The sequence below is a fragment of the Scyliorhinus torazame genome, chromosome 12, assembly GCF_047496885.1.
Source record: "Scyliorhinus torazame isolate Kashiwa2021f chromosome 12, sScyTor2.1, whole genome shotgun sequence".
Classification (NCBI taxonomy): Eukaryota; Metazoa; Chordata; class Chondrichthyes; order Carcharhiniformes; family Scyliorhinidae; genus Scyliorhinus; species Scyliorhinus torazame.
In genome coordinates this window covers 176,443,152-176,465,070 of record NC_092718.1, presented here as the reverse complement: position 1 = coordinate 176,465,070, position 21,919 = coordinate 176,443,152, and the positions used below count along the sequence as shown (strand labels likewise).

Below are 21,919 nucleotides of genomic sequence, written 5' to 3'. Positions count from 1 at the left end.
TTGCCCTTCACTCTAAAGGGAATGTGCTTACCCTGCACCCTGGTTAACACATTTTTAAAAGCCTCCCATTTACCAGCCGTCACTTTGCCTGCCAATAGTGTCCCCCAATCTACCTCTGCAAGTTCCTGTCTGATACCATCAAAATTGGCCTTGCCCCAATTAAGAATTTTAACTCTTGGGCCAGACCTATCATTCTCCATAGGAGATCTTGGGGTCCATGTTCATACATCTTTGAAAGTTGCCACTCAAGTGGATAGAGCTGTGAAGAAGGCCTATGGTGTGCTAGCGTTCATTAACAGAGGGATTGAATTTAAGAGCCGAGAGGTGATGATGCAGCTGTACAAAACTTTGGTAAGGCCACATTTGGAGTACTGTGTACAGTTCTGGTCGCCTCATTTTAGGAAGGATGTGGAAGCTTTGGAAAAGGTGCAAAGGAGATTTACCAGGATGTTGCCTGGAATGGAGAGTAGGTCTTACGAGGAAAGGTTGAGGGTGCTAGGCCTTTTCTCATTAGAACGGAGAAGGATGAGGGGCAACTTGATAGAGGTTTATAAGATGATCAGGGGAATAGATAGAGTAGACAGTCAGAGACTTTTTCCCCAGGTTGAACAAAACATTACAAGGGGATATAAATGTAAGGTGAATGGTGGAAGATATAGGGGGGATGTCAGAGGTAGGTTCTTTACCCAGAGAGTAGTGGGGGCATGGAATGCACTGCCTGTGGAAGTAGTTGAGTCTGAAACATTAGGGACCTTCAAGCAGCTATTGGATAGGTACATGGATTACGGTAGAATGCTATAGTGTAGATTAATTTGTTCTTAAGGGCAGCACGATAGCATTGTGGACAGCACAATTGCTTCACAGCTCCAGGGTCCCAGGTTCGATTCCAGCTTGGGTCACTGTCTGTGCGAGTCTGCACAGCCTCCCCGTGTGTGCGTGGGTTTCCTCCGGGTGCTCCGGTTTCCTCCCACAGTCCAAAGATGTGCAGGTTGGGTGGATTGGCCATGATAAATTGCCCTTAGTGTTGGGTGGGGTTACTGGTATAGGGTGGAGGTGTTGACCTTGGGTAGGGTACTCTTTCCAAGATCCGGTGCAGACTCGATGGGCCGAATGGCCTCCTTCTGCACTGTAAATTCTATGATAATCTATGATTAATCTAGGACAAAGGTTCGGCACAACATCGTGGGCCGAAGGGACTGTTCTGTGCTGTATTTTCTATGTTCTCCCTGGTTAGACTATCAACATACTGTTTCAAAAACACCTCCTGGACACACCTAACAAATTGCTCTCCATCCGATCCCCTGGCACTAAGGGAGTCCTAATCAATATGGGGGAAATAAAAATCACCCACCACAACAACCCTGATATTTTCACATCTTTCCAGAATCTACATATCTGTTCCTCTGTATCCGGCTGACTGTTGGGAGGCCTATAGTACAACCCCAACATTTGTTCCCTAACCAGTAATGCAACTCACCCCACCATTCTGCTCTGCCCTCTGTCTCGTCTAAAACATCGGTATCCCGGAACATTAAGCTGCCAGTCCTGTCTCTCTATAATCGTGTCTCCGTAATAGCAACAATATCATAATTCCCCACATTAACCCAGGCTCCAAGTTCATCCATCATACCTATTATACTTCTTGCGTTGAAGTGAATACACTCCAGACCACCAGGGTCTCTGAGTTCAGCGAACTCTCCCTGCCTGCTCTCCCGGTTAGCTATATATGTCTTAGTCTCAAGCACTTCCCAAGCCTCTACACTTGCTAGCCTATTGCTCTGGTTCCCAGCCCCCTGCCATCACATTAGAAACCTCCCGGCCAGGATATTGGCGCCCCTCCAGTTTAGGTGCAACCCGTCCTTCTTGTACAGGTCCTGCCTTCCCTGGAAAACATCCCAAAGATCCACATATCTGAAGCCCTCCTCCTTACACCAGCTCTCTAGCCGCGTGTTCAACTGTAGTATCTCTCTGTACCTAGCCTCACTAGCATGTGGCACGGGGAGTAATCCTGAAATTACTATTTTAGAGGTCCTTTTTAGCTTACTACCTAACTCCCTGTAATGTATTTGCAGGACCTTGCTACTCTTCCTGCCTATCATTTGTACCAATGTGAACAATGACATCTGTCTGTTTGCCTTCCTGTTTCAGGATGCCCTGTACCTGCTTGAAACAGCCATGAACCTGGTACCAGCCTCCCCGAACAGGCGCCGGAATGTGGCGACTAGTGGCTTTTGACAGTAACTTCATTTGAAGCTTACTTGTGACAATAAGCGAATTTTCATTTCATTCATTTCATTCACCAGGGAGATAACACACCATCCTGGGGTCTCTTTCGTGACCACAGAAGCACCTATCTTCGCTCCTGACTATTGAATCCCCAATTAGTTTTGCTCTATTATGCATTGCCCCCCCCCCGCCCTCCTCTCTACAGCAGAGCCAGCTGTGGTGCCACTGCTCTGCCTACTGCTGTCACCTGATGGGCTATCCCCCTCATCAGTATCCAAAAGGGCATACTTGTTAGGGGCACAGCCACCGGGGAACCTCTGCACTGACTGCCTGCCCCTTCAAGCAGTCGCCCATCTATCTTCCTCTCGTTTGGGTGTGACCAGGTCTCTATAACCTCTATCTATGAGGCTTTCTGCCATTTGGTTGCTCTTTAGTACCTCCAACTGCTGCTCAAATCGATCCATTCGTTTAGTCAGCAAGTGCAGTTGGATACTCTGCCTGCAGATGGAATTGTCAGGGATGCTGTCAGCATCCATGATTGACCACATCTCGCAGGCGGAACACCAAGCCCACCATCTGTCATGACTAACCCTCCGTTAAATATTAAATTACTTTAATAGATTGAAAATACTCACGAGGACTTATTCACCAATCAGCTGCCTTATTAAATCCACACTCCGAACAGTGTCCCTCGCAGGTCTGGTGCTCTCTTTAAGTACTGTTTCTTCCCCCTCTTTTTATTCCTTGGTTTGAGGAGGAGGGAGGGATGGATGGAAACACCACAGCAATCAACATCCTGGGGATTACCATTGATCAGAAACTGAACTGGACAAGCCACATTAATACTGTGGCTACCAGGGCAGGTCAAAGGCTAGGAATCCCACGGCAAGTAACTCACCTCCTGACCGTCCAAAGCCTGTCCACCATCTACAAGGCACAAGTCAGGTGTGTAATGGAATACTCTCTACTTGTCTGGATGAGTGCAGCTCCAATGACACTCGGAAGCTCGACACCATCCAGGAAAAAGCAGCCCACTTGATGGGGCTCTCCCTTCCACCACTGACAAACAGTGGCTGCCTTGTGTACCATCTCCAAGATGCAATGCAGTAATTCTCCAAGGTTCCTCAGACAGCACCTTCCAAACCCACAACCACTACTGTCTAGAAGGACAAGAGCAGCAGATACCTGTGAATCCCACTACCTGGGGTTTCCCCTCCAAGCCACTCACCACCCATGGAAATATATCGCCATTCCTTCACTGACACTGGGGCAACATCCTGGAGCTCCCTCCCTAATAGCACACAGTGGGTGTACCTAGACCTCAAGGACTGCAGCGGTTCAAGAAAGCAACTCACCACCACCTTCTGAAGGGCAACTGGGAATGGGCAATAAATGCTGGCCTAACCAGCGACGCCCACATCCTGTAAAATGAATTTTTTTTTAATGTATTGTTTTGGGCTAGTCCATTCATTGGCAGTAGGTCCTCCTCAATCTCCTTCCAATCTATGGTGACTGTGCTGATTTCTCCCAGAATGCTTCTCAGTACCACTCTCTGGTGGATATTATTACTCCTGTTGAGTGCAAGGGTCCTGCTCCTCACTCCGCTTCCAAGTTGCAGTGACTGTGCTGATTTCTTTCAGAATGCTTCTCAGTACCACCCTCTTTGAGCCTGCACTGACCCTCTTGTTTGAATTGTTCCAATTTTCCTTTCTTAACTTACACATATGGAACAAACTTGCGTTTATTAAATACCTTTCATGACTGTAGAACATCCTAAAGCACATCACCAGGTCCTACAAACAACAAAGCGATCAATAACGAGGCCATCCATTTGTGATAATGGATGAATGTTAGTCAGGAGACCTGGTCATAGACTGAACCCCTCGGGTGTCCCAGCAAACATTCTTACATCTTTGTCCATTCATTTGAATGCTTTAATTTTTCTGTAACCTCAACAATTATTCTCCTCCGTGTTATTATGACCTCCAATTAACTACTGGGAAGATTGGAGCACATTTTGTTTTTGTTTTCCCAACCCTACCCCACAAGCTCTGCTCCCATGCCACCAACTTCATCCCTGATAACAGTTGCAAGGCAAAACCAGACTGTTCACAGCCTCTATATCACATTTGACCCTAAGATAAGCTTACGACCAAATTTCCATGTCATCACCATCACTTCCATAATACTGTCCAACTCAGGATTTTTCAAATGCAGCATCGCGACCTGCGGGCGGGTGTTGGGAGGGTCACGGAGTTCTAAATCGCGGGAGAAGCGACCAACGGCAGTGACCAGCCTTTATATAAAATGATGGAGTCTTCCTGCCAGAAGAGATGGCAGAGAGCAGGTCAGGCGCCTGGCAGATTGGATTGGATTTGTTTATTGTCACGTGTACCGAGGTACAGTGAAAAGTGTTTTTCTGCCTGCAGCTCAAACAGATCATTTGTACATGAAAAGAAAATACGTAATAGGGCAACACAAGGCACACAATGTAAATGTACATGCACACCGGCATCAGGTGAAGCATACAGGAGTGTAGTATTAATCATATCAGTCCATAAGAGGGTTGTTTAGGAGTCTGGTAACAGCGGGGAACAATCTGTTCGTGCGTGTTCTCAGACTTTTGTATCCTGCCCGATGGAAGAAGTTGAAAGAGCGAGTAAGCCATTCACATGTCCGTGCTTTGGGTGCAAAATCATGGGAGGAAAGATTCCTCCATTTTGTAGCTGCCAGCAAACGAGCAACAGGACTGTGTGAAGAACTAAGATGATCAGTTAAGGCGGCAAGAGGCTGCCAGGAAAATTATGCAGATGTGGGAATCTGGGGGTGGGTTGGTCTCTACCCCATAGAAAATTAATAAAGTGTTTTCCTTTTATGAGGGGTTTGCAGGTCAGAGCTGCCAGAGAATGAGTAGGAGATGGTTGAGTTTTTGGAGAGCTTGGAGTTTCCTCTGGTGAGAGATGGGTTGCATGAGACATTGGAGGTGCTGATGGGGTTGGAGGAGGTCCGCAGGACTCGACATAAGATGCAGGTGGGGAAGGCGTCGGGGGCCTGATAGGTTCCTAGTAGAATTTTACAAAAGGTTCACGGACCAGCTGACCCCATTGGTATTGGGGATGTTTAATGACTCATTGGCGCGGGGTTCCCTTCCGGAAATGTTGAGGCAGGCATCCATCTCCCTCCTTCTGAAGAGTGTGGGTCGTACTGCCCAATCTCTCTGCTTATCATGGATGTTAAACGTTTGGCCAAAGTCTTAGCGTTGAGGCTGGAGCCTTGCCTCCTGGAGGTGGCGGAGGAAGACCAGACGGGGTTTGTAAGAAACTGTCATCCAACATGAGGCGGCTACTTAATGTACTTCTTACACTGGCAGTGGGACCAGAACTGTAGATTATTGTGTCTCAGGACGCCGAAAAGACGTTCGATCGGGTCGAGTTTAGCTACTTGTTCGCTTTTTTGGAGAAGTTTGGGATTGGTCCTCGGTTTGCATCTTTGTCCTGCTGTTCTATGAAGTGCCGGCTGCTAGTGTTTGAAATAGGAACATGAATTCGGGGTCATTCAGGCTCCACAGGGGGATGAGGCAGGGATGCCCTATGTACCCGCTGTTGTTCGCATTGGCAATCAAACCATTGGCGATTGCTTTGAGGGCCTTGGAAAAGTGGAGGGGGATTGTCAGGGGTGGAGTAGAGCACAGAGTATCCCTGTACACGGACAACCCCTGTACTGTATGTTAGGATTCCAGGGCCAGTTATGGGGAAGATATTGCAGAGGTTTGGTCCCTTTTAAGGATATAAACTAAATGTTGGCAAGAGTGAATATTTTATGGTTAGCCCTCTGAGGGGAGGTGCTGGGTTGGGGGATTGCCATTCCGTCTGCCGGCAACCAGTTTTCGCTTTTTGTGGGTTCAGGTGACCCGGGATTGGTCGCGACTTTGCAAATTGAATTTTACAACCTTGGCGAGCTGGGTGAGAGCGGACTTGCAGAGGTGGGACAGCCTTCCACTGTCACTGGTGGGCCAAATTCAATCTATTAAGATGAACATTTTATCGCGATTTGTGATCTTATTTCAATGCCTCCCGGTTTTTTTGCCAACGTCTTTTTTTCAGGAGATGAAGCGACTCATAACTGGCTTCATATGGGTGGGGAGAACTCCTCTGATTTGGAGACAGGTCCGATAGTGCATGAAATATCTTTCAAAAAGCATTTTCAGTGATTTAATCGATTTACAACAAAACCTATTTTTAAAATGTTGATATATTTTCCATGATAAATTTTAACATGTTTAGGACCATGCGGAGCCTGCACGTTCTCCCTGTGTCTACGTGGTTTTCCTCCGGGTGCTCCGGTTTCCTCCCACATGTCCCAAAATATGTGCTGTCAGGTGAACTGGACCTGCTGAATTCTCCCTCTGTGTACCCAAATAGGCGCCAGAGTGTGGTGACTAGGGGCTTTTCGCAGTAACTTAATTGCAGTGTTAATGTAATCCTACTTGTGACAATAAAAATTATTATTATATATGATTCTCCCATTATATATGTGCAGAATGTAAGATTTGTGGGCAGAAACTGATCACTTGCACAGACTTTTATTACTGTATTTATAATTTTGCAGTTATCTGTGGGGGCTCTTCTAACTCGATTCTTAACTTCTGTGCGATTTTTATAATCTCAAACTGCTGTGCTGCCTGAGCTTTAAGACATTGGAATAATCTCATTTTTTGCAGTTATGTGTTCCTTTCAATTTTGTCCATACCTGTCTTTTCCCTTCAGCACCTATTCTATAGCCTGTTTTAAGCATTTCTAAACATGACCTTCCCACCTTCAAAAGCGAAATAACGTGGAGGTTGGAAATCGGAAATAAAAACAAATAATGCTGGAAATACACAGCAGGCAACCTGACCTGCTGAATATTTCCTGCACTTTGTTCTTCCCTGCTCATCTTCAATATTTTTCCTTACAATGGCATTACCCAGTCCAATGACATAACCCTGATCCCCAAAGCGAGTGCCTTGCTGAAGTTTAATGTTTCTATTGTATTCATCCTCTTTTCCATCATATGCATAACCTTAAGAGTCAACAGGATTATGTCACTTGCTACAATGCTACCTGACTGACTCTTCTATCGTAATTATGTTTCCACACAGGGCGTTATCTGCAACTTCTTATAACAGCAGGGAGGATAGCTGGTTTAAATCGCTATTTGTTAGAAAGGTGGATCCACGCAAAGATGCTCATTCAAACTTGCTATCTAAGAAGGAAACCAGCAGCCTGTACAAAATTCAGTGTAAGTATTTACAATATTTTAAAAACTGTTTAGGAATGTATTATTTTCACATTGTTTCCGTGTATAATTTTAAAAATTTCTTTCCAGTTCACAACGTAAAGCCAGAATGCCTGGAGGCTTACAACAAACTTTGGTAAGGTTTAAAAAAATCTGATGTCTTTATTCAGCCCTTTTGGCTAAAGAAAGCTAATATTTGATTTATCTGGAATACACTTATTCATTTTTGGTTTCTCTGTTCAGTTTTTATAAAAGCCTCATTGTATGCCATATTAATCTGCACCATGAATTTCATAACACCATAATACAATATATACTTTATTAAAATCCTTATGTGATTGACAACCAGCAGCATTTATTTTTAATTTTACAGCAGTGACCTTGAAATTGTTTTTAATTATTGTAGACATAAGAGATTAGAAACGTTTATGACCTCTTTAAGAAAATGATTTATTACATCATAGCTATTACTGAATGTGGAAAGTTTAAGCTTAACGGTCCAATATTTAGATTAACATTACACTTTATTTTGGTAAAAATAATGCGATCAGCATGTACTAACCAAAAGTCACAATCATGGGAACATTACAAAGTCATCACTTTAATGCTGTAAACTGAAAACAAAGGGCCTTGTCTGCTACTAATGTAAACTATTGCTCCTCATCCTTCTCAACCTGTTTGCAACCTTTAATGTTGTTGACCACTGCACATTTCCAACACCTTTAGTGCTGTCCAGCTGGGTGAAAGTGTACGTTTTGGTTCATTTTTAATCTTCCAATCAAGGCCAGTAAATCGACTATAATGGTTTCTCTTACAGCTTCTGCACCATTACTTCTGGTGTTGAGCAAGGACCTATCCCAGACAGCTCTCATTATCCTCCTCACCCAACAACATCATCAAAAAAAAGTCAGATTTCACATATATGCTGATGAGACTCAGCTCCATTTTGCCAACTGTAATTTCCTCCTGCCCCACAACCCCCCCCCCCCCCCAAAAAATAACTGTGCTACTATAATTCTGGCCTCTGGCAAATCCCAATTGCTCGACTGTTGGTGGCCTAGCCTTCTTGTCCCCGAGCACTAAGCTTTGGAATTTCCTTTCCAAACCTGACTTTTCTTTCTTTAAGATGCTCCTTAAAACCTACATCTTTGCCCAAATTTCTGGTCACCTGCCCTAATATTTCCTTATTTTGTGAAACTCCTGTGAAGCACCTCGGATAATTAATGACATTAAAGGTTCTCTATAATAATATACAAGGTGTGTCATACTTTCTGTCAACAACAGCTTTATCCGCCTCAGGGATGTTTGCTTGTATCAAAAACAACACTGAAGGCACTCAGCAAGTCAGGCAACATCCATTGGGAAAACACAGACTGTTTCAGGTATAAACATTTCTTAGAATCCTTCACCTGACTATTGTCTTTTGGAAGGATGTTGCCTGATCTGCTGAGTGTCTCCTGCATTTTCTGTTTTAATTTCAGATTTCAGCATCTGTGATAGTTCCCTTGTTCCACTTTTTTGTTTGGTTAGAGTCAAAATAATTGCAATCTTTGCCCTGTGCATCCTGGTCATCTCTATATAATTCATTTTGAAATTAGTTTTATGTCATTGGAAAGGACCTTCTCCAATTTATTACAAACATATTTATCAACACAGCTTACTTGATATCCAAAGGATACATTTTATGGGTTTCCTCCCACAGTCCAATGATGTGAAGGTTAGGTAGATTGGCCATGCTAAATTTCCCCCAAGTGTCGAAAGTCTATGGGGTTACAGGGATTGGGCATTAGTTGAGTGGTCTTTCAAAGGGTTGGTGCAGACTTGATGGGCCGAATGGCCTCCTTCTGCACTGTAGGGATTCTATGATTCTAGGGATTTGATGTAGCTTAACATTTAAATATTGACTCCACCAATTCAACATAAAGTTAGTAACCAAATAATTGCATAGCTGGAAGGTTGGGTGGAACTGTTAATTTTGTTTGTAAGTAGCTTTTATTTTTGTTTAATTTCATACAATTGGTTATTTTTTATTTTACATTCTTCCATTTAAGTTTAATTTCACTGAAAATGTTCACCCATTCTCTGAATTATGAGTAGTAAAGGGACCTTTGCCTTGCACTGCTATTTCAACTCTGAATTATGGGTCACAGTAATAAAACTGGCACTCCACATTTATGCACATAGATTAAATCAATTAATAAGCACACTAATGCCTACCCATATCCATTCAATGATGTAAGCCCTGTTTGTAATTTAAATTTCTAGGTAGGTGATAAAAGACCTGGGCCAATTTCAGGAATTTGTATTTCCAAATCACATTGAATACAACACAGTGGGTTGATGGGCAGCGTTTTATACAGTAAATCAGAAATCGCCAGAAAATTGTTTCTAACAGCAAATAGCAATGGCATGTAATTTATTAAGCTAAAATAGAGCTCAAGTTTATTTTGTAACACATTTTTGGTCTGCACTAGAAATCCCCATATGTCAAATAGTTAAAGATCCTGAAATGTGAAACTATGGAAGGGCTGGGCCACTTTGAGACAACCAACCTATTTCCTCTTGGCATTTTAATTGGGTCAATCAAACAGTTTTATTGGCATGGTTTGTGTTTAAGCAGAAATGCATGTAAAAAGATAGATGTGGGTAAGGATCAAGGCACAATAATAGATGCAATAGGTAGACAAGAGACTAGTATTGTTATAATTTTTATCCTTTGTTTATACAGGAATGCTGAGGCCATTTCTGTAATGCTACATTAGAAATTAATTAATTTTGCAACACATTATCAAATTAAATGAAACCTATGTCAACTTTGGAAGTTACTGTTAAGCACATTAAAAACTGAAATTAATCAAGTCCATCGACCATTTACAATGGGAAGTCGGGGGGGAAAAATGCTGGTGTTTTCCTTTCTCTTCCCCCTTTCCTTCTCCTCTTCTCCCCCAACATATCCCAGCCCTTGTTTCTTGACAGAAGTCGTAGTTAGTTGAAATTCTGATAAACAGTTGTACAAATGGAACTCCAAGTCAATAAGCCAACCATGCACATCTTACAGGTGATGAGTGTACAGTGGTGCAGCAATGAGATTGGGGTGATCTAATTCAATTATGTGTATAACCTGGTGTATTTCAAATATCCAAATACCCTTCCCAATGCTCATCACTAATTCTTCAGTTTTATGTGTCATAGACTTTAGCCCATTTATGTAAAGTACAATAAATTAGAAACTTTCTCAAGTTGTAAAGTGCCTGAAATAAACATTTGTTTGTTCTTTGCAGCATAGAGGTACTACCAAAAGTTCATAAAGACGAAAACTACCGATGTGAGCTTGTGGGAACGTGGAACACGTGGTATGGAGAGCAGGATCAAGCTGGTATGAATACTATTAAAGCAGAATAGCAAGGTGTATTTTATGAGTAGGTGCTTTAAATAGGACTTTCTTATAGTTGTATAGTGCTCAAATTACATTTTCTGTATTAAGTTTTTTTTAAAATTAGGTGAATTTAGTTCCCTGTTGCCAATTAAATTTGTACCTGTATTTTATTTAAGATACATAAACCATTCCGTAATTTGGTTTTCAATCTTTATTTTGTTTACACATAATACATAATTCTGAAGCTATTTGTTGCTTTTCATGGAAAGTTAAAGTTAACCTTCATATCTTTATACCAACTTCCATTTTGTGACATTCATCAAATCTTCTGACTTCCTTTGAAAGACCAAAGTGCTCAGAAACAACACTGTGTCTGATCATATATCTGTAAGTAATATACATACAAAGGTAATAAGTGGCTTCATCTCAGATTCTTGAGCATGGTACTGGTGTAGGGGGTAATTAGTTATAATTATCAGTTCTACTAGCCAGAAAATTAAAAGTTCACTGTGTGCAGTATCTAAAAATAAGCATATTCATTGACCACTTAGTATTTTAATTAGCTCAAACCAGTATACGCAGCACACTGACTCACAACATGACATAGAGAAGACTTGCTATTCTGTTATCCTATTTCTGTCTTTTTCAGTCCACCTCTGGAAGTATAGTGGAGGTTACCCCACGCTTACTGAGGTGATGAGTAAGCTCAGACAAAATAAGGTAACACCATTAAAAGGGTGTATTTTAGTTCTAACAAAATGATGGAAGATCTTGTTTTTATAGTCTTTTACTTTGAGTAACACATGCATAATATGTATTTGTTACCTTATATATTCACTAGGACAGACAAATAAAAGTTGGAATGAGAATTTGGTTTTGGCTTTGTTTATATTTCCTCTGTTTTAAAGGGAACTGAAAATCCAATTGCAAAATGCGAGGAGAAAATATATCTGAAATGATACAATTTTAGCACGGCAACAAACTATTTGGCAGGAAGAGAAAATTTAAAAATTACTAAATATTGCAGCGTTTGGAAATTTTAAGCATTTTTACAGTCAAATTAGCCAACTTTTTGCAGAATGGAGCAAAATTGTAAACTACATGTTTAAAAACATAAATTTTAAGCTTTTATTTCTGGGATGCATTTAAAAGAGCAAACTTTGGGCAGCACGGCGGCATAGTGGGTTAGCCCTGCAGCCTCATGGCGCCGAGGTCCCAGGTTCGATCCCAGCTCTGGGTCACTGTCCGTGTGGAGTTTGCTCATTCTCCCCATGTTTGCGTTGGTTTCGCCCCCACAACCCAAAGATGTGCAGGCTAGGTGGATTGGCCATGCTAAATTGCCCCTTAATTGGAAAAAATGAATTGGGTACTCTAAATTTTAAAAAAAAAGAAGACCTTGATCGGGGGCTGCAGTGTATTATAAATATGATATGTCCTTGCAACAGGAATTGGCCTTTTCAAGGAGCAATTTTGTTCCAGAAACAAAGATTTTTAAGTTGTAATAATAATTTGACATGTATAGGAGTAGGGTTTATTCAATTGTTGTTGGAAGTTAGAGAATTTGAGGTATGCAGGAAGGCTGACTGTTTTGTAAATGGGTGTAGAAAACTGACAACATCCCAAACAGCATATGCTGGTCATGGTCACACTATACGCTCACTATTGCATCAGCAGTCTTAAAGGAGGAATGAGAAATAGAAAGGCAGGGAAGTTTAGGGAGGAAAAGCTGAGGGCACGTCTTCAAGTGGTGAAGCAATTAAAATCACGGATGTCCAAATGGCTGGAATTGGAAGAGAGCAGAGATCTTGGGCAGCTGTATTGAGTACAGTTTGGGTTGAATCCTAGGCAGACTGTATGAATATAAATGAACTGATTCATTACTTTAATATACGCGACAAAGACATTTCACTACATTTACTGGTATGAATTCTCCCTGACATTTATTCACTTTATGCTAAACCGGCTAATTGATTGATCATTCAAACATTCTTGGAGTGGTAACATTAATTATTCTAAGTTCATATGGGCTCTTATTTTTAAAATTCTCTCCGGCTACTTGACTGGGTTCGCAGTATCTGTTGCTCTGACAGTCTGGAAACAGGTTATCCCCTATGTTGCTTTTGGACTGTGGTCTGGGACGAAAGCTGACTGCTTTAATACCTTCAATTAGGTTTTATTGTATAGTGTTAGAACATGGACAGTTCAGTGTCATCAGAAACTAGTAATTGGATGAAAAGAACTGCTTCTAAGCTACATCATCAAATTAAACATTAAATGATAATCTAGGTAGATGAGGGCAAGGTTCAATATCTCCATTAGGAAGGAGCAGCGCTCTGAAAGCTAGTGACATCGAAACAAACCTGTTGGACTTTAACCTGGTGTTGTAAGATTTCTTACTGTCCATTAAATTAGTTTACAATAATTTCCTTTACTATTTTAAGATGTCAGATTTGGCCGTAATTGTTGAATGAATGAATGTTTTTTAATAGAAGAGCTGACTTTTTCTAAGGCTAATTATGGCATTGTGAACAGTAAAGTTTATTTCTGTACATTAGAGCACCAGGATATTACTTTAGAAAAATATGCTGGGTGCAATGGAATTCTACTGTATCATATTAATAGCAGGACACTTTTATTGGCATTGATTACATTACTAGGCTAGATGAAAATGTAACTTTCCTGCTAGTGAAATATATACCTTTTTATTTTCAGGAGTTCATGGAGTTCAGGAAGGAGAGGGGTCAAATGCTGCTGTCTCGAAAAAACCAATTGCTTTTGGAGTTCAGTTTCTGGAATGAGCCAGTGCCTAGGTCAGGACCTAATATTTATGAACTCCGATCCTACCAGCTCAGGGTAAGAAACATGTGTTTCTTGTATTTATTTATTTTTTATGTATGCGTTCTGTGATTGTTGGTTTTGTCAGAATTTGTATACTCAAATCGCTTTGAAATGTGATAGTGGGTAAACCCACTCTAAAATACTTCAATATTTCGAGTTTGTAACTTGAGAATGCAATAATAATGTCCCAATTGCAATATAATATGACTAACAAAGCAAAACCTACAACTTATGGTAAGTTAAGTGGACTTATGAGTCTCACTTGTGCTTTGCTCTCTCACTGTTCCTCCACTCTTTTTCAGGCTAGAATTAAATTCTGTCTCCATTCTTGTGCTTGGCCATTGCCTCTGTGCTTCCTGGAGCTGGTTGTTGATGCATGCTTGTTTCTAACTATAAAAGGAAAAGTTTTAAGAGTTAAAAGCAAAGAGCAAGGCGTTTTCTTCATATATTTCTTCAAAATTAAAAAATATTATTAAAACTTTTGGACACAATGGTAGTTTTAAGGTTCCCTTCACCAAAATATCAACTAAAAGAATTAAAAGTAAAAAGAAATAAAACCAATGGGGACAGCGTACCAGCAAAGTGTCACAGAAGACTGTAGACCGTTGAGTTTCCATTTGAACTCTTAAGTTAACTTTCTTATCCAAATAGCTGGAAGGCAAAAGAAAATTCTCCTCCGAACCACCGGCATTAAGCTAGTAGGTGGAATCTGCTGGAGTATTTCAAGATTATGATGAGGTAAATCATGGATTGTTTCCATATGGTGACGAGGCAAGGATAATACAGGAAGAATTAAAAGGAAGATTAGAGACAGTTTCTTTAGATGCAGGGTAAGAAAATGTGGAATTCTCTGCCACAGGCCATTGTTGAAACAAAGTTCCCACATTTTTCTAAAATGTAATTGGACAATTGCTTGATAAACAGTCATGTTAAAAGGGCATGGGCCGCAAACACAAGTGCGTAGTTCATTTCGGTGGCTGATGTGGATAAAAACCTCAGGGTCCAAATGGTCTGTTCCTGTGCAATTATATTTTGTTTCTAATCTGGGCTGTCCATACCTTTAATTCATGGGACACATAGGTGTACATCATGGAAACTTGGGATTACATAAAGTTTATGTCCAAAGTTCATATTCATTTGAATGCATCTCAAATTGAAATCTTGGTGTTCTGATGGTATTTCTCATTGGAGGCAACATTTTAAAACAACACCTTCAATCCCATGAAATGCAACAATGTTGATAAGACTGAGTTACCTGGCTTCAAGGGCTGATTGCCAGACTTGTGCCCAGATATAATTTGAACATGAAGACCTATTACTCCCCACATTCCATTTCAAAGCCAGATTGATGACAGATCTTTCTTTCTGGTCTTTTGCATCCTTATTCAAGGCAGCTTTGCACTTATTCTTGCCAAGTGGCTGACAATGTTTGTATCATCACCGTACCAGTGCAATACATCTTTCTACTCTTTTCCAAGTGCTTTGACTTTGACCACAGTATTCTATAATTGGTTTCAAAATTTGTGATTTAAATAGTGGACAAAGGAATTTAATGTGAATTTTGCATTCAAGTAGAACAATGCCTAGACAAATTTGAGGCAGTATTTTCCATGCTTGCCAAATATACTACTCTGGGTTCTGACTTATTAAGCTCTGAATAATTATCTTGAGTTTTACCAAGTTTTACCTGTGACTCCATCTGAGACATGCACCGTTATGCAAGAGAGAGCAATTTTCTGGAGCTGGCTTCAAGGTTAAGCATTCAAGTAGGAATGTAAAATTATTGGGCAGCACTGTGGCGCAGTGGGTTAGCCCTGCTGCCTGTTCGATCCCAGCTCTGGGTCACTATCCGTGTGGAGTTTGCGCATTCTCCCCGTGTTTGCGTGGGTTTCGCCCCCACAACCCAAAGATATGCAGGCTAGGTGGATTGGCCACACTAAATTGCCCCTGAATTGGAAAAAATGAATTGGGTACTCTAAATATTTTTTTAAAAAGGAATGTAAAATTATTTTGGGTTTCGCTAAATCATTGTTACATTTTAGATCAAATTCTTTGGAGCAGCATCACCTTGAAGGAAATGGAAATGTTGGAAAAATCAAATGAAGGAAAAGCAACATTTTGTTTTATGAGCTACTTTATTTAAAGTCGCCATAGTTCCAGATGACCATAAACTGCTTTCCCCTTTTGAAGGGGGAGAGCTGACTGCTTTCCCCCTTTGAAGTGGTGATTCAACCTGAGAAATCACCACACCTCAGGTGAGGGGCAAGGTTGAGAAGACAGGCCTTCTGATTATAAGGATAAGACAGTTGAATTTGTTTCAAAGAGGAAAATACTGCAAATGCTGGAAATTTGAATAAAAGCAGAAATGCTGGAAATACATGACTGATCTGGAGAGAGAAAACGGCTTAATGTTGCATGTAAAGATACTTGTCAAAACATTATTTGCCACCCAACCTTGTGAGCCTAGGGATCTGAAATAAAGTCCATTGAGTACTAAATGCACGTATACCTCCCACCATGTTATCCTATACTTGCTGCCATGGGCACACAATAGTCGACCTCTAGCCCTTGTGCCCAATTGAACAGGTCACCTATGCCCAATGCACCGTGTTGTGGTGCGAAGGTTCACTTTGCTATAATTAAAAGAGTAAGGAAGGATGCACAGACTATATGAGTTGAAAGGAAAATATGAAAAACATTGGAAAATCTAAGTTATATCTAACGGGGCAATTCATACTTTGTTTAAACAAAATGGCTTTACTTTGCATAAATTAATAAACAAAATAAATCATAACACATTTACTGTCTGAAAAATTATCCTATCACTGAAAACTGAGATCCTGTACATAATATTTGTAAATTTTGTTTTGACTGTTGTTTAATGTTGGTATCATTTTTCCAGCCAGGAACAATGATTGAATGGGGTAATAACTGGTGAGTGGCATATTAATGCTTTTGTACAATTTAGCCGGCATGTACTGTATGTACAGTGGTGACATTTGCATTGTAAGGTTATTTGCCGGTGATGAATTGGGAGTGTTGTTCCATTAACACTTTGATATCTGAAATCATTTGGATACCCTGATCTGTTTTCTTCCGAAAAGCTGACATTCTTAACTGGTCCATTTACGTATGCACTATTCCCCAACCTTCAAAACTGTTCCTTTTGTGGGGGGGAAACGGTTATCCCTTCACGAGAAAGCCTGTCCTCAACACCTGCCACCTATAGTCTATCCTCTCTGAGGTTTATGAACCCACTCTTAGCTTCATTTTCCCACTGAAACACTTCAGTCTGGTTTCTACCTTATCCGCACCACAAGTTACCAGTTTGGCCCCATGTGACCAGCTGTTAAATGTTATCCAGCCTGTCCATCACAACTGCTCTATTCTGCTCTAAAATCTCTCCATTGTTCACTGTCATGGGGTAACCCTCCCTTGGTTCCACTTCTACTTTGTCCAGAGTAGCTACCACATTTCTAGTAGTATCTTCTGTCATCACTCCATGGTGAACTCAGGAACACCTTGAGGTTCCTTCTTTTTCTGCTTTATATCTCATTCGTCAGCAACGTTATCATAGTTATGTGGTCAGTTTTGACATGTATGTTGAACAAACGGCTCTACCTCTCTGGAGTATACTATACGGAAGTGTGAAGTTATTCACTTTGGTCGTATGAATAAAAAACAGTATTTTTTCGAAAGCTGAGAAACTTGGAGGTGTTGATGTTCAAAGAGACTTGCGTGCACTTGTACAAGGAACGCAAAATGTTAACATGCAGGTGCAGCAAGCAATTGGGAAGGCAAATGGCATGTTAGCCCTTATTTGAAAGAAATTGGAGTACAAAAATAAATAATGTCTTCCCACTTGTATGGGGTTTTGGTGAGACCGCATTTGGAGTACTATGTGCAGTTTTGGTCTCCATATTTAAGAAAGGATATACTTGCATTGGAGGTCGCACACTGTAGGTTCACTAAACTGATCCCTGGGATGTGGGTGTTGTCCTAAGATGAGAGGGTGAGTAAACTTGGCTGATATTCTCGAGTTTAGAAGAATGAAAGGAAACCTCATTGAAACCTACAAAATTCTGAGGGGGTTTGATGGGGTGGACGCTGAGAGATTGTTTCTGCTGTTCTGTGACCTAGTCTCAGGATAATGGGTCAGTCATTTAGGAATGAGATGAGGAGAAATTACTTCACCCACTCGTGTTGAAATTTTCTACGCCAAAGGGCTGTGAATGCTCCATCATTGAATACATGTAAGGCCAATCTGATAGACAGATTTTTGGTATCTCAGGGAATGAAGAGGGTAATGGGAGCAAGCAGGAAAATGGGCCGTGATCCTATTGAATGGTGGAGCAGGCTCGCTAGGCCTCGAGGTCTACCACTGCTCCTTTTTCTTGTGTTCGCTCATCACCTGTGACTCCATGAACACCTGCCACCAGCGATGTCCACATCCCTTGAATAAATGAAAAAGAACCAACACTATTTACACCCTGGATGAGTTTGACTCCCATGTCCCAGCATCATCAATGCTGCTGACTTTACCTCTGCTTTATGACTTGAGTTTGCCCCTGTTTCATTCCCTGACCCAACTGGAAGCCTTTCAGTTTAATAATTTTGAAAGGAAGTTGGTTATAAACTTGAAAAGAAAATAGTTTACAGATCTATGGCAGATAGATACGGGAGAGATATTAAATGGATAGCTCTTTCAAAAGGGCTGATGCAGATAGATGGTTTGAATGCTTTGAGTCACTTCTCTAATTTTCTATTACTGGTTTCTTCCTGTTTCTCCTTCATGAAGAGCTTGGGAATTTTTTACTAGTTGAAGGTACTATACACGTGCAAGCTGTTGATGAATAAATGCCACAGTGAACCTCTCACAAATAGACTCTGGATTTAAGTCAGCCAGAATTGGCAGAAAGAGCCACATTGAAATTGACATGGTAGCAGGAGACAGGGTATTTTGCTTGAAATTAACTTAAAAGAGACATTTGGAGAATCAAATGGATATGTCAGGAGTGATTGTAATAATTTTTAATCGTTATCTGACCCCAGCTATTTGTTTCTTTAAGAAATTACACACTGACTTCCGGTTGCGGCTATGCGGAGCTAAGCCGCACGAATCGGCAGCTCCCGCGAAGATGGACTTTCGGGCTCAATAGAAGAGCCCCAACGGGACTTTTCACACAGCCAACCCATGGGGAAGAGAGGAGAGAGGTCCCCCACTAACCTGTATGGACCAGACCCGCAGCGAAACGGCCAAAAAACGGCACTGGAGCAGCGGGAGAAGAAGGGTAAAATAAACAAAATGGCGGCGGCCGGGGACAAAGAATAGATGCAAGAATTCATCAAGTGCTGCTTCGAGGAGCTGCGCAAGAAGATGGTGGCGCCGATGCTGGCAATAATTGAAGGACTTGGGGCAACCCAGAAAGCCCACGAGGTGAAGATCCAGGAGATCCAGGACAAAGTGAGTGAGAATGAGGATGAGCTCTTGGGCCTGGCGGTGAAAGTGGAGCGGCAGGAGGCGCTACACAAGACGTGGGCGGGAAGACTCGAAGACCTGAAGAACAGGTCGAGGAGAAACAATTTGAGGATCCTGGGTCTCCCAGAAGGAGTGGAAGTGGCCGACGCCGCGGCATATGCGGGCACAATGATCGGGGCGCTGATGGGCGTGGATGCCCCCCCCCCGGGGTTGCTGGAGTTGGAAGGGGTGCACCGGGTGCTGGCGAGGAAGCCCAAAGCAAACGAGCCGCTAAGGGCGATGGTGGTGAGATTTCAACGGTTTACGGACAGAGAGAGGGTCCTGAAATGGACAAGAAGGAGCGGAGCAGCAAGTGGGACAATGCTGAGATTAGAATATACCCGGACTGGAGCACGGAGGTCGCTAAGTGGAGAGCGGGTTTCAACCGGGCCAAAGCGGTGCTGCATCGGAAAGGAGTGAAATTTGGAATGTTGCAGCCAGCGCGATTGTGGGTCACATATAATGGCCAACACCACTACTTCGAAACGCCCGAAGAGGCGTGGCCCTTTATATTAACTGAAAAGTTGGACTCTAATTGAGGGTTTGTGAGGGTGGGGGGTATTTGAGGGTTGAAGTATGATGGCGGTTGTATATAGGGGGGCAAGCATGCGCAGGGAATGTTATATGGGCTGGGGACGAGAGACCAGGCTGCAACAGAAGCTGCGTCAGGGGGGGCGGGCAGGCTCTGGAAAGCGCGGGGTTTTTCTCCCGCGCACAGGAAGAAAGGTGGGGGGGGGGGAGCATAGGAACGTCTACTGATGGGGAGATTCCCACACGGGTGGGGGGGGGGGGGGGGGGGGGAAGCCGGGGTCAGCAGGCGTCAGCTGACTTACGGGAGTGATATGGGGGGGGGGAGCAAAAAAGCTAGACAGGGGTCTAGCGGGGGGGAGGGAGGGGGGGAAACAGGGTTGCTGCTGCACTGGCCGAAAGGGAATGGGACACCGAAGAGGTGGGACGGAGGTGAGGGAGACGCGGACACGGGACTGGCCCAGAAAAGGAGATGGCTAGTCGGCGGGGGTGGGGTGTGTGTGTGAGAGCCCCTCCAATCCGGCTGATAACATGGAATGTGAGGGGCCTGAACAGACCGGTGAAGAGGGCTCGAGTGTTCGTGGACTTGAAGGGACTGAAGGTAGACGTGGCTATGCTCCAAGAGACACACCTGAAGGTGGCGGACCAGGTTAGGTTAAGAAGGAGATGCGTAGGACAGGTATTTCACTCTGGACTGGACGCGAAAAACAGGGGTGGCAATTCTGGTGGGAAAACATGTGTCATTTGAGGCCAAGACTATCGTAGCGGCAATGGAGGGAGATACCTGATGGTGAGTGGTAGGTTGCAAGGGACGTGGGTGGTGTTGGTAAATGTATACGCCCCAAACTGGGATGATGCTGGACTTATGAAGCGCATGTTGGGGCGCATCCCGGACCTGGAGGTAGGAGGACTGATAATGGGAGGGGACTTTAACACAGTGCTGGACCCAGCACTAGACCGCTCCAGATCAAGGACGGGTAAGAGGCCGGCTGCGGCCAGGGTGCTCAGGGGGTTTATGGACCAGATGGGGGGAGTGGACCCATGGAGGTTTGCAAGACCGCAGGCCAGGGAATTTTCTTTCTTCTCCCACGTGCACAAGGCATACTCCCGGATAGACTTCTTTGTGCTGGGCAGGGCGCTCATCCCGAGGGTGGAGGGGACGGAGTATTCGGCCATAGCCGTTTCGGACCATGCCCCGCACTGGGTGGAAGTAGGGCTGGGAGGGGAGAGGGACCAACACCCGCTGTGGCGGTTGGATGTGGGACTATTGGCAGATGAGGTGGTGTGTGGTAAGGTAAGGGGGTGTATTGAAAGGTACTTGGAGGCCAACGACAACGGGGAGGTGCGAGTGGGGGTGGTATGGGAGGCGTTGAAGGCGGTGATCAGGGGAGAGCTAATCTCCATCAGGGTTCCTAGGGAGAAGACAGAGCGCAGGGAAAGGGAGAGGTTAGTGGGGGAGATTTTGCGAGTGGACAGGAGATACGCAGAGGCCCCGGAGGAAAGATTACTTGGGGAAAGGCGACGGCTCCAGACGGAGTTTGACCTGTTGACCACGGGGAAGGCGGAGGCACAGTGGAGGAAGGCGCAGGGGACGACCGACGAGTACGGGGAAAAGGCCAGTCGGATGCTGGCACACCAGCTCCGTAAGAGGGCGGCAGCGAGGGAAATGGGGGAGTCAAAGATGGTGGGGGAGCCATGGCCCAGAGTGCAACGGAAATAAACAAGGTATTCAAGGCCTTCTATGAAGAGATGTACAGATCCCAGCCCCCAGGGGGAGAAGAGGGGATGGGAAGATTCCTGGACCAACTGCGGTTCCCGAGGGTGGAGGAGCAAGAGGTGGCTGGTTTGGGGGCACCAATCGGGTTGGAGGAGCTGAGTAAGGGTTTGGGGAGTGTAGCGCACAATGACTTAAGAGAGAGACGAGTAGAGATGAAGTCGATGAGGCTTTATTAAGCGAGACTTGTCCCCAGCAGTTCAGCAACAGAATGGAGCGGCGGGGAGAAGCTCGGGTTCTTATACTCCGCCTTCAAGGCGTAGCCAGGAGTCAACAGCCAACCAGGACCCGGGATCTGTCAGCCAATAGCATCACGGCTTCACAGTCCCACATGACCCCTAATACATACTACCACATACACCCCTTGTTAAAAATGAACCCG

The 21,919-nt window shown here is 43.3% G+C and overlaps 1 protein-coding gene across 1 annotated transcript in view; it reads left to right on the top strand.

Annotated features, from left to right (window-relative positions):
• Nucleotides 1-21,919, top strand: part of nipsnap2 (nipsnap homolog 2) — a 59,866-nt gene that overhangs the window by 21,634 nt on the left and 16,313 nt on the right. The window contains exons 2-7 of the mRNA XM_072469438.1: nt 7,367-7,506; nt 7,594-7,639; nt 10,785-10,879; nt 11,529-11,599; nt 13,592-13,732; nt 16,620-16,651. Of these exons, the coding sequence (XP_072325539.1) occupies nt 7,367-7,506; nt 7,594-7,639; nt 10,785-10,879; nt 11,529-11,599; nt 13,592-13,732; nt 16,620-16,651 (525 nt within the window). The remainder of the gene's footprint in view (nt 1-7,366; nt 7,507-7,593; nt 7,640-10,784; nt 10,880-11,528; nt 11,600-13,591; nt 13,733-16,619; nt 16,652-21,919) is intronic.